This window comes from Ammospiza caudacuta, chromosome 13 (assembly GCF_027887145.1).
Source record: "Ammospiza caudacuta isolate bAmmCau1 chromosome 13, bAmmCau1.pri, whole genome shotgun sequence".
Taxonomy (NCBI): Eukaryota; Metazoa; Chordata; class Aves; order Passeriformes; family Passerellidae; genus Ammospiza; species Ammospiza caudacuta.
The window spans coordinates 16,201,236-16,214,781 of NC_080605.1; the positions used below are offsets into that span (position 1 = coordinate 16,201,236).

General features: G+C 38.4%; 1 protein-coding gene across 3 annotated transcripts in view; it reads left to right on the forward strand.

Annotated features, from left to right (window-relative positions):
• WWOX (WW domain containing oxidoreductase) overlaps positions 1-13,546 on the forward strand; it is a 471,370-nt gene that overhangs the window by 93,150 nt on the left and 364,674 nt on the right. For all 3 annotated transcript variants that reach the window (XM_058813282.1, XM_058813283.1, XM_058813284.1), the window contains exon 7: positions 11,469-11,654. In XM_058813282.1, coding sequence (XP_058669265.1) covers positions 11,469-11,654 — 186 coding nt within the window. The remainder of the gene's footprint in view (positions 1-11,468; positions 11,655-13,546) is intronic.

The following is a 13,546-nucleotide window of genomic DNA, read 5'->3' on the forward strand; positions in this document are numbered from 1 at the left end:
CTTCTGCCTTTCCTTCAGGTTTTTCTGTCTGAAATATGCTCAGATGTGCCTGTGTCTGGCAGGACCCATCCAAACATTATGTAGAAGTCTACGTTCTCTATCTAATGAGAGACTTGTGGGTTTGGACCAAAATGAATTTCCAGTTATGTTTTGTTTAAAGTCTGGGGCTGGATGGAAACCAGACCCCACACCCTGCCTGTAGCAGTACATCTTTTATCTGATGCAGATACAGAAGAGTCACCTTACAACCATCAGCAGGAGGGTGGACTGGGAGACCTACCAGGTCTTTCTGGATTTTTTTGTGATTTAACTATATCTGGGTAAGTTTGGAAAAGCAGTTATGTGGCAGAGATGTCTTCCTGCTGCAGTGGTGGCTGATGAGTTTTCCAGCCCTGGTGAGCACTGATGACCTTTGTCTGTCTCCTCTTTCATCGGTTTTGCTGCAGCGTCCAGAGGATTTGTCATGTTGGGGATTCCTCTGCACCTGGGGCTTTATGAGCAACTGGAAGGAATCTTACAGGCTCTAGTGACAGACTGAGCCTTGTTCTTTATGCTTGGGCCAGTCTTGTCAGTTGGCAGCCAAAATTTCTGAAATATCCTGTAGGAGAAGCACATTGTGCTGGAGTCCACCCTTCCCATGAGGGACCTGTCACTCCTGTTAATGAGAGTAGGAAATACCTTAAGAGAAAAGGGTTTTCTTTCTCTTACAGATATCTCAACAATAAAGCAGATAGGAAAAGCAAATAAACTTGGTGTTTTTTATTTTTAAATTTTGTTTCCCAAATGGAGCTATCATTTGAGTTCTGAGCTGTCTAGATCTTGGTTCCTGGGAAAAACTACAATACTTCTAAAATGTCAAGGAGAAATTTTGTATGAGCACACACATTTTAATTAAGACCTTTATTTTATTTCTCACAGCATTTAATGTAAAGAGTCCTTAAGTATTCAGTGGTGAGCATCTTCAACTTCTCTGTGCAAGAAGTGATATTCTCTGTTTAGTTTCTCCAGTGCACTGTTGGTGTCTGGGACACTGGTATTTTCCACAACCTGTTGCCATTGGTGACACATGACCTAATAATTGAAAATTTCTAAAATAGATAATAGATAGGCATGCCTTCTGAAATTCTGCTTTTCTGGCACATTTTGTGGCTCTAGGTGCTATTTTTTTGTCAGCAGATAAAAGGGTGTGCTCATAGTCCCATCACAGCCTGGGACCCTGTTATTCCCTGGTTGACAGCAATTGGAAAATAGTCTTGAAGAACAGATCTTCTTGTGGATGAGAAAACTAAAATGGAAAAACTTCAAAAAAGGATCCCTAAGTTTTATTGAGTTGAAACCTTTGCAGCTGGGGAAACTGGAGGTGTTTGTACTGCAGAGAGCAGAAGGGAAATTGCTGAAACTGTGAATCTCTTGCCTTAATCAAATAAGTTGTAGAGAAAAAAAAAAAAAAAAGCCTTCTTGAATGTGCTTGGGAGCACATTCTGAGAGATTGTGGAAACCATGTGAAGAATGAAGAAATGTCATCCTCTGCTCAGCAGGAATTTAACAGGGCTGGTTGCATACAGAAAACAAATGATGCAACAGAGGGAGCCTTGAGAAAAGCATAAATAATAAACAGGAGGAAATAGTCACTCTGAAAAGAAATATTTAATATGAATTGGAATAGTACTTTAAAGGCTAAGGCTAAGAAGCCTTCCCTGTTTGAAAGTAAAAGTCAGATGATTCATCTATAAATTATCATACTTCTGAGATTTGGTAGAAATCTTTTATTCCTACATGGATTTGTTAGGTGTTGCAGACTTGTCCACAGATAAAATCTGAGCTCTGAATATATAAACACTGGTAAATTATGCCATATTCTATAAATATATTCTTGGAAATCCTTCCTCCTCTCAGAAAAAAAGAGGGCTTTTTTTTGTTTGCATTATCTATACTCTTAAGTTGATACAGCTGTTTCTCTTCCTGAGACTTTTTTATCCATGCAGAAGGGTTTTGCTGATTATTTTAGATCCTGCAGTTCTGTGATTGCAGCACTCAAACTTTGTCTAGGAGCAGGACAGTGCCCTACACTTTTTTCTGGTCTCACAGTTAGAAGGATTCAGTGGGAAAAATAAGGTAAAAATCTAAATTAGTTGGATCTCCCAGAGTAAACTTAGTGGGAAAACAGAATAAAACAATATTGCTGCTTAATATTTAATCTATCATTGTAGCACAACCTGAACACACAGACTAACACATAAAATGGATGTCCAATAAAAAATAGTCCTCAAGGATTTCTAACGAAAGAAATTTTTGGAGAAAGCCAGCTGTCTTTTAGTATTTAGTATTTCTGGCTTGTTTTCTGCAGGGACATTCCACTGAATATTTCCACCAGGAGGGAATGAGCTCCATCTTCCTTCATTGTGAAGACAGGGCTAACATTAGGGTGAGAATGGGACAAGAGATCTCAGTGCCCCTAAATGGCTGGAGATGTTCAAGTTGCTTCTTTTATATGTATCAAATCTTTCCCCTCTGCTGGCTTCCAGCTCAGGCAGTTCATTGAATGCCTCTGTTATGGAAAGTCAAATAAATGATCTGTTTATAATAATGTCCTGGGCTAAGATGGATTTGGCATGAGCTGATTTCTGTGCAGCTGGCAGAGGCAGACCAACCAATCTTTCATGTTAGTGTTTTGGAACTAAGAAACACAGAATTGAATCTGCTATTCATTGAGTGGGCATGATGTGAGGAATCATGGTTGGTATCAATCCCCCTTACAGAAAAAATGACAGTCCTTCTGTGATTGTACAGAACACAGCACTGGAATTCAGTCAGGGTCAGTGTTGGGTGGCTCAGAGTCTGTGGAATTGGTGTTTGTGTAGGAGTGGAGACTTGTGGATGTGGCACTTTGATTTTTATTTCTAATTTGGTCATCCCATACTTGGCTGAAACCTGCATACTTTAACTGGGGAGCAGCACTGATGTTTCAGTTCTAAAACTCCCAGGATAGGACCTGTTGCCAATATTTACAGCCATGGTGTCCTGGCATTTGCCTGGACCTCACCATAAAAACACTTCCATGATCAAAACAGCAGGCAGGAGTGAGCAGGAAAGTTATAGATGAAATTTTATGTGCATTTGTACTTTTCAGTGGTGCATGGTGCCACTTGGTATGAATTAAAGATATCTTCTGCCAAACAGTAAGGCTTTAATTTAATGTTCTCAATGTTTGAGAGAAAAAAGCTGAAGTTATCCTGAAAAATCTTGAATTACTCCAAAGACATGAAACAATGTTTGCCAATAGCTACTGCTTGGAATTTTCTGAATTGTTAGGAGAAATTCACAATTATGCAGGACTTCCAGATGTAGATCTTCACTGCAGTTACTTTCCTATACTTTAAAGCAAGATTTTTTTCCTTTTTTGTGGTAAGAATTGGCATCTGCTAACAGATTATTCACTAATGATGTGTGTAGAAATATGGAAAAGACAGCAGTTATGAATTATGGTTCTCCATTTGGAAGTTTAGTCTCTTCTGATTTTCCTAAGCAGACCCAAAATGGAGTGGGCCAGGTTTTCAGCTGGCTTCCTCAGCTGAGGCCCCAGACTCTGTAACTGCATTCATTTTTCATGCTGCAGGCACAAGTGTGCTGAAACCTTGCAGGTGCAATTAAGATTTTGGAGCCTGATGAAAAGTCAATCCAGAATATGGTTTTTCTGTGTTTCCTTATTATAACTGACATATTGCAGGTGTGTTTTTTTAATTCCAGTTGAATGACAATTAAATCATAGATACTGTGTGTTAAATTCTATGCATACCTGAGAATACATATGTAAAAATGGGATCTGCTTAGCAAGTTGTTACAAATATAACTTAAAATGTCTGGAAAAAATGAATATATGATTTAGATGAATTATCAGTGATGCCATTATGCCAATACATTTAATGGTTGTGTAGTCAATGTCCATCAAAGATGATTGTTGCAACTGCTTATTGTCTTTCCAAGCCTGAACATATTTTATAACACTGTACAACTCTGTTAACTCTTTGCCATTAATAGAATTACTTTCTGTGAATTAAATTAGTGACAGTTGAGATTTTACATTTGTTTTCTCAGTTTAGAGTATGGTTGGCATCCTGGCAGTGCCACCAAGGCACAAACTTCTGGACAACATTGAGCATTTTGAGATATCAAAAAAACCCGCATTGAATTAAGAAACAGGCATGGTTCAGAAGTTACTGTTGCAGACAGCACATATCTTAAATTTAAATAAGATCAAAGGCTGACTAAATTTGAAACATACATAATAATATTAGAGTAAAACGAATTTTTTTTCTTTGTGGTGATGCTGTGCCTTATTAAAGCCTAGGGATTGGTTTTCTGCATAGTTTTTCTTTTTCTTCTTTCTTCTGATTTTAAGCTCTTGTACACAATTACTCCTTTGTGGTAGCATGTGTCAAGCCACGTGGATCCAAAACTTATTTCCAGTGCTTTATAAATGAAAAATCAAAAATCTCAGAATCTTTTGTCCTTCCTCCTTTTCCTGGAGGCAGAGATCTTGATGTTTTCATCAGATCACCTTTCCTTTCATCTGCTCTGTTGTGGAAATACCTTTTCCCCCAGAATATTTTTTTTTTTTTGTTTTAAGTAAAGTCTATATTACTTCACCATAACTTTACACACAGTTGCCTCTACAAAAAATGATTAAGTGCTTTTTACACATTACTAACAAAAAGATTTTTTTTGGTGTTTGTTACATAGCTTTATGACTACAACTGTGCTGTCCAAAATTTCCAAACCTGCCACTTGTCTTTGGACACTTTGCACTCACTTTATTCTGCCCTAATGAGGAAACCTTGAAAACCCTCCAGGGGCTTTCTGCTCCCTGGTTGTTCTGTTGCCATTTTCAGCCATGTCTGTGCCTAAATCCAGCATGAGTCTAAGATGGCTTGGGGCTCTGTTTTCCTAAAAAATTTACACAAGATGCACCAGCTGTGAAAGCTGTTTTGAGCATCTAAATAGGAAGAATATGTATGATTAATATGATTAATAACTGATTAAAACATATTCTGTCACAAATATACCAAGGATCTTTGAGCATTATGGATTAATGAGTTTTGAGAAGCTCTGTGTGTTTAATTGATGTTGCCTTCTAAAAATTCTGAATTATCAGGCCAGAGTATTTAATTACATATACATTAAAATATATTTAGTCTATTTAGTTAAATGCTTTCTAGGGGAGATAAATAAAACACAGAAGGCAAAGTCTTCTGCTACTTGGGTAGGGAAGGCTCACTGCAGGCCTGAGACTGGCCATGGATCTTAGAATCCAAAAATTTGTGTAATAGACTGAAAAGGTTGTATTTCTTTATTAGCTATTACCCAAAATCCCAGAGGATGTCAAAGTGCATTAATTTCCATCACAGCATGGAATCTTTCAGGTCTGAATGGCAGCACACAGCTGCTGTAGGGCTGTGTGTGAATTCTGCTACAGCTCTATAATCTCTGGGAAGAGTCATTGGCAAGTGAAATGCTCAAAATGAGGAGTTTTATTCTTTAAATGATCAACTGTGGTCCCAAAACACATTTTCCAAGGATTTAGCTGTTTTCAAGTGAAAATGTTATAAATATATAATAAATGTAGTAATTGGCTTTTTTTCTTTTTTTTGGTGGGTTGTAGCTTTCTTTTTCTAACAAGTCCTTATTGTGTGCAAACTAAATTTTTGTATTTAGAAGTACATGCAGAAACAAAAAATCATTCTGTGGTTATTACAAAAATGAATATTTCTTTAGGTCTGGCTTATGCTTTTTTGTGACTACATGTGAATGTGTGTAAAAAATGATTTTCTGGCAGAATTTGAACAAGATGCACTTTGAAGCAGCAAGTGTCCTTAGGTGGGCTGCTGAATGAAAATGACCAGATTCTGGATATTTTCATTGCTGTTGTCTCTTATTAATTTCTGAAGGTGCAGGATGATGTGGGGTTATTTTGGTAGTTGTCCCTTCACCATGTATGTAAGAAAATAAAATAAAGGGAAAACCATGACTAATGGATGTTTTCTGTTTAGCTCCAAATCAGTTGAGACCTCTGTTCCTTCTCCAAACATTTATGAAATTGTACACTGAAGCTTCTAGAGAGGCAATGAGTAATGATTGAGGGATGCTTGACCTCTATGCAGAATGCAGATGATGTATTAGGAAGGCGCAGGAGCAGCTGCTCAAAGCAATTCCCATGGATGTGTTATGAAGGAAGAATCAGAACTGCCTCAGTCCACTCCCATTAATCTCTTAGAAGTGGGGCAAAAGTATTTGCTGATCAACAGTGTCAAATCCTGGAAAGAAATCCAGTAGGATGAATTGCAGAGAATTTTCCTTGCTTCTAACAGGAGATCATCCATCAGGGCTCTGAGTCCTGTGTTAGAGGCTTGCCTTAAAATGAAGCCTGTCTGACAAGGATCCACATTTCTGTCAGCTGCCAGTTGGCAATAAGGGCATTTTTGCTGACTTTTTAGCCAATAGTTTTGTATAAAAAAGGGAAGTTAGGCATTAAGCATTTTGTTTCTTAAAGTTATTGAGTTAAGCAGTGCTTTTTTTTTTCCTTTTACATTGAACCAGTAAACATTTAAATATTTTTGTGTCAGTATTAGATTATACAGGGTTCTGAGCTTTCCTGCTGCTGTCTGAACCCTGACTTAGTGATTTTCTTGTTGCTTGGTTTCCTGTCAGTACTGTTTGTAAACTGAGGGGGATTTCTGGAGATGGTTGTTTAATTTACCCATTTTCTGGAGAGCCATAAGCCTCCCTTGCCTGGTGGATATTCCCTTTGTGTATCTAGGCACTCCCTCATGGAAAGAAGCACAACTTTCTCACTTTCAGAGAAAGCAGCCTGGGTGTTCAGGGTTATGGGGTGGAAAAGTTTGGTGGGCTGTGACTTTGCTTCTTTGTGGAAGAGAAGTCACAGCTCTGCCTTCTTTACTGGCCGTGACAGAGGCCTACAGTTGCTTATGGGACTTTGGGGATATGGTGAGGCCTTTTCTGTTGAATTTCTCTGTAATTCCAAACAGTGTGAACTTTTCAAATCACTTGAGAAGTGCCCCAGATGGTGTGACATTCTGCTTCATGGGAAGATTTGAAAGTATTCCCTGTGCATACTCTCTGGTTAACTATTTCATTGCGTTTGAAATGGGAGAACACCAAAGCCAAGAACTCTGTTGACATTTTGGTGGTGTTTGTTTAACCTCCTAGTGCACAGGCTACATTTGTTGAAAAATATTATTCTTACCTTTGCAAATCATCAGTAATTAATTCCCTTGGAAATATCCACTGCTGCACACAGCCAGCTTGGGAGGCTGCTGACAGATCACAGCTTTACATCAGGTGCTAACAAATTGATTATTAAATTTCATAACCAACTGATTTATAGCAACAATTTAATTTCTGTATCTCTCTAATGTATTCACTTACTGTATTTTCAAATAGTGCAGAGGAGTTGGATTGCTTAGTTGCTTCTAATGGTGAATTGTGCACAGCATGTGAGATGTGAATGACTTCCCTGGTGCAAAGGTTAGTGAAGTATCACAGGCTTTGTGAAGTGCACAGAATATTAGCTGCATTTCAGCTCAGGTATTCACATTTAAGATTGTCCTGGCTGATTCTACATGCTTTTAAACTTTCACTAAATTGTAGATACACTTACCAGCGTGGTGAGGGTTTTCTGGGATTGCTGGGTGCCCTGCAGTTGGAGCAGTGTGTTCCTGAGGCTCAAGAAGCAGTGACTACCTGAAATAAAAGTAGTATATGCTACTTTAAGCAGTATTTACTTAAAGTAGTATATACTATTCCACTAAATAACGGAGCAGATCATGTTCAGGTCCTAGTGCCCACCTAAATGGCACTGGTATCCCACATTAGCTCTCTTGGTGGGGTGTAAGTCACTGCCTGAAGACATTTTAAGGAGACACAGACAAATTTTCATAACACTCTGCAGGGTTGTAGCTGCAATGTTTCCAAAAATACCTCATGGGTGCCATGGTTAGAGGGAGCACTTGGTCGTGTCAATACCAGGAGTAAACACTATGGAAAATTTCCTTTGCTGCTGACATCCTTTGTTGGCCTTTGCTGTGCCTTTGATGTAGAATTACAAACTATTTTAAACTGAGGGGAGATTTTTTTTTTTTCCTTGGGCTCAGGAGGAAGCCTCATGCAGATTGCAGCAATGTTTTTAATGAACTTGTGAAATCAAGGTCATAGTTCTGCTATCACTTGAAAATACTCCTGTCATAAAGCAAAGCTGCAGTGCCAGATGTGTGGTTGTGAATTGTCACGTATCTTAAAAATTTTGTCCCTGCATAATGATACGTTCAGTGACACAGAGCTGTGCACCACTGAGATTAGAATCTGTCATCTGTGGCTGAAATTCATAACTGCACAGTGGCTGTTACCCAGGTAATCTCATTCATTTCCTGGTGTGCAAATGGCCGGGTCACAAAAACTCAGATGACAATTTTCAGTAATTGGACCTTTGTTAGCAGTCTGACGAGAGACACCGATAGCTTAATGGACGTGGATCCAAATCTGAGAGGTGCCTTTTTTCTGAGCTGAAATGAAGCACAGCATCAGTGGCTATTCATGCAAACCTTTAGGTTTCTTTTCTGTAGAGTTATCTAGGAAAAAAATCCTTTTTTATTTACCATTTAAAACCAGTAGTGCTAATTAAAAATAAAGGAATTCTAAAAGGGAATCGGATACAAAATTTTCACTATGATAACTGTTTAATATGTTTTTATATTTATTTTCCTACTTCACAGATTTTTTATAGTAAAATATTGTAAATAATGTTAATTTTACAGTCTCTTAAATTAGAATTACTTTTACTTTGAAAAAAAGAGAAATGGACTTTGAAATCTCATAAATGGACTGAAGCATAATTTTACTTCTGTTATAAGATCCAATTAAATTACCTAAAATTAAAAAATGACTACATTTTATCATTTTATAGTTCTAGAATATTCTTTTTAATTAATTGAGCTGACAGATTTAGGAATAGTGTGTGAATTTCCCTTCTGGTAGTTATTGTGTGATTACTAATAATGAAGGATTTACAGTTTGGATAAGTAGAATATGTGAATCTTTTCTGTCTGTGATTTGTTACTTCCTAGTACACATTAAAATCATCAAATACCAGGATGATCTTTTAAAAAGTGTTATTTTTTTTTTAAGGAATGGTGATGGTATTTTTGATATTGTTGGTGCATTAATGTGCTGCAGTTCTCATACAGGAGGCTCTTACACCAAAAATTGCATCTGTGTTGGAGAAACTTGTTCCTTTTTTCCTAGCAGATGTACAAATCTGTAAATTAATTCTTGCTGGAGCTTTTCATAAAGTCTCATAAGAGGTGATGAATCACCCAAAGTTCTATGCCCTCTCAAGCTTCAAGCAGCTTTGTTTTCCTCTTGGCAGATGCATCTCAAAAGGGGCAAAATGAACTCTGGTTTAAATAATTTTGATAAAAAGTGCCTCAAAAGATCTGTTACCTTCTAAAGAACATGATCCTGCACAACTCAGTGAATATCCTGCTTGTGTATGTTGAGTGAGACTGCAAAGATCAAAGAGCTGCCTTTTTTTTTTGCCATTTGATTTGAACAGAAACAGAAACTTTGTCTTTGTAAGGACAGTCCCTGTTTATCTTCAGTTTCTCTTGTGGGTACAGTATGTGTGCACAGATATTCTGTGTATGGGAGTCACTGCAAAAAGGCAAATCAGGAATCCACCACCAGACACTGAGCTCTCAGAGTGCACAGATGTTTCACTCTCTGCTTCTGGAGCTTTTGGTTAAAATTCTCCATGCTGGCAAAGGAACAGATAATAGATTGTTAACTTCTCATTGAAGCACACTACACTGGTAACATCACAACTGGCTGGAAGATGAAATTTATTTTAATAAGAAAATACAGCCTACTCTCCATCCTTCTGCATTTCTTTCAGTATTCAGCTAAGGTGTGTTTGATTCCCCCTGAAATGTTTTTTTTTTTAGAACTGAGCTATCAAAATCTGATGCTTTCAAACATGCCTGAAGGAATAGAATTACTTAGGTTTGTTTGACAACCTGGGGCTTCACGTTTCACATTATTTTCCAGAATTCCTTCTGCAGATGCTCAGAGTTGCAGAACACACGTCCTTCGATCATGTGGGGAAAGGTTCTCACTCTGTGCCTGTGTGTGTAGGGCTGTGAGGAGGCACTTGAGAAGGACAGAGGGCAAGCAGTTATTTTTCCTAACTGTGCTTCATTTATTACCTTCAGAATTAGAGTTTATGTTGCGTGTTGATTCTGTCTCATGGGATTGCAGTAAAGACATAATAGGATGGAATAGGCTAAACAAATGTGACAGATCTTAATATTCTGGTCTTAGGACATCCCAAGTGTTAGTGCAGGCATTTTTGGCTGTCATTATTTTGTGTGACTTTTCCAAATTAAATATACCAGGGTGAGGGATGGCAGCTGCAGGCTCTCCAACCTGAGGCTCTCAGCTCAGGTAGAGCTTGCTGAGCTCTGCTGCATCAGGCTCTGACTCAAGGACAAGAACATGCTGTCAGTGCCAAGGTTTGCTCAGAGATGATGCAATCTAGCAAATGCAGATCCATCTGAGGTCTGAGGACCAGAGACTTTGCTGTGTTTCATAAGGGGTTGGAAAAAGACAAGAAAGAACAGAAAGGGCGTTTGTCCTTGATCTTGCTGTGGAGGTTGGGAAGGCTGCAAGGTGCAGTATCCTGAGATTACACTGGAGACCTCAAGGAATTTGAAGTTTTCTGGACCTGTTTTGTGAATGAGAGAGGTATGTGCCAGCCTAGGTTCTTTTCTAGCTTAGTTTGGTAGAATCTCACCTTTTCATTTCAAGTTCCTTTATCATGGCATTTCTATTTAAACTCGGTTAGGTGATTCCAGTGAGGAAGGATTCTGTTTCAAGGATCTCATACATATTGTGTGCAGATTTTCCACCAAAGAATACAGCTTCTGGAGAATGTTTTATTTTTCCATCTCAGTGTTGCATTTTTTAACAGCATACTTCATCACCTGCAGAAGGATAAAATGTGTACATGTGCTCTTTTGCATTGTGTCTTCATCTCTTAATCACTTGTCCCCTAGCAATTGTGCAGGTGTCATGTACCCCATTCAAGAAAGTTGTAGGAGTTGCTTATCCTCCAGGAAAAGTCTCTTTTCTGAATGTTCCAGATGGAGACAATTTCCCAATCGGGAAAGCAGTGATAGTGCTGTGTGGCATTTTGCCTTTTATTCTGTATCTTTTCTCCAAGGGTGTGTCACTGTGGGGCTCAGCTGGACCCTGGGTGGGGCTGCTGGAACCACCTGGAATCAGCTCCTTCCCACAGAAACCAGCCAGCCAAATCCCTCACACCTGCCCCCCATTCACACAGGTGTAAATAATTACACTTATTTAACTGAGATTTCTTTGTCCTCTTCTGATTTTCCCAGGCCCCTGCACATGCTGATCTGCAACGCTGCCGTGTTTGGTGCTCCCTGGTCCCTGACAGAGGATGGCCTGGAGTCCACCTTCCAGGTGAACCACCTGGGACATTTCTACCTTGTCCAGCTTCTGGAAGATGTTCTGCGCCAGTCATCTCCTGCCAGGGTTGTCGTGGTGTCCTCTGAGTCCCACAGGTTGGTGAATGTGAATTTGGTTTTGCTGGAATCTTTAATCCTTAAAACGTGAAACAGTTGGGGCAGAACCACAGGAGTTTCTGAAAATGAACGTCCTTGCTCTCAAGCATTTGCCTTTGAATAATCTTTTTAAAAATAGAAGCATTACTAATGCCTGTGGATGTTTCTGGATTTGGCTCTGTTGCTAGATGAAGCATGTTCTAGTTTTCTAACAGTATGTAGATTATTTTTTGATCATTCTTTGTGTGAATGCAGATTTTCGCTGCGTTTCAGACCGCTCATTGATTTTGTGAGGAGATGGAATAATAATTGATTAAATCTGAATGGCATGACCTATATTGATTTGTCATTCAACAACTTCAACATCTTAGCAAGAAGAATGTGCAGATATTTTAGCAGGAGAAACAATGCAATTAAAAACAGCTAGATGAAATCCAGTTGTTTTATAATGAGAAATTAGGGAATTCAATGTAGACATTAGCTGTATAATTGTAAAATGGGAAGTAATGCAGTTAATACATATTACAAATCTGGCTATGCCTCTTTTGGTAAATTTTTTAATTAAAATGTTAGATGCTCATCTTTTCTATTGCCAGGAAAAGTACAGTTGGTAAAAAAGATGTTGATGAGATTTGCCTTGTTTCAGATGCGCTCGTGTTTTTGTGTTAATAACTGAAAAGATGGTTTTGATTTAAATAAAGTTCCTTGTGGAAAATGAATGCCCCAGTTCTGAATTTTAGTGGGCACAAACCACTTACTCCTTGCTGATTTAGTTCAAGGACTGCAGGATTAAGCCTATAACATCAAGCTTTAAACATTACTGTTGATTTCTATTTCACTTTTGGTCGTGTGTAGCAGCTCTAGCAAACTAAAAGGAAGAATGTGAGAGTGCCTTTTTTTTTTTTTTTTTTTTCCTCCTGTCTTCATATTTCTGAAATGTTTTAGTGACCCAGAATGAAGCTTATTTTTTTTAATCATGTTTCCATAAAATGTAACCCCAGGGACCTGGTAGAGAGAGACCAGCCAAGGGTCGGGCTGAAACCTTTATCACTTCCAAACACAGGGGCTTATGGTATAAATGACACACTGCAGATAGATTTACTTTTACCATTTTAAATTTATGACGGCTGAAATGAAAGGAAGCAATAGAAAATGCCAGTAATAATCCTCCCCACTGTTAAAAGACATGAAATGTCTAGTAATTAGGTGGTAACAAAATCTGGACATCCTTATCTTTGCAAATCACACCAGGTTTGTGCAAGCAAGTAGCAGAGTCCTGTTAGGAGTGAGGGCAGCTACTGCAGGGCAGGAGAGATAGTGCTAGAAATAAATCTGCCAACTCCAATCACTTGCCAGATGTGGAGGGCACAATGGGATATGTATAAATGAGCTGTTATTTAATGGGAGATTATGTTGAATTGTCAGCTGCTTCTTCCCCCTTGTAAGTTTGTATCTCTGGTAGTATTTTAAATGACATCTTTGTTTTTCACTGCATTAAGTACTGTGTGTAACCAGGGCTCTCATCTCTGGACATCTTTATCTGTGATTTTGAAAACATTTTGAAAGTGCTCATTGCTAAGTCAGAGAGATCAGCCAAGGTTGACAGAAGCCCATAAGGAAATAAGTAACAGTCTGTGTTTGAATAAAACAATTAACACAACTAGTAAATTTCCCTTTTTCTAAGGAGTCCAAGTAATGTCTTGCAGCTTATCTTATCACTTGGACTGATCATTGTAAATAACTGTGCTTTCCCCACCCCCAGTCTGCTTAATGGGAAGAAGTTTATGTAAGGAGTTAGTTAGGTATTAATAGGTGGTCGTTCTTTCTGACCTACTTGAGAACTCTGAGCCTTAAACCATGTCGTAAAACAGAAGTGTTGGTATCTAATTACT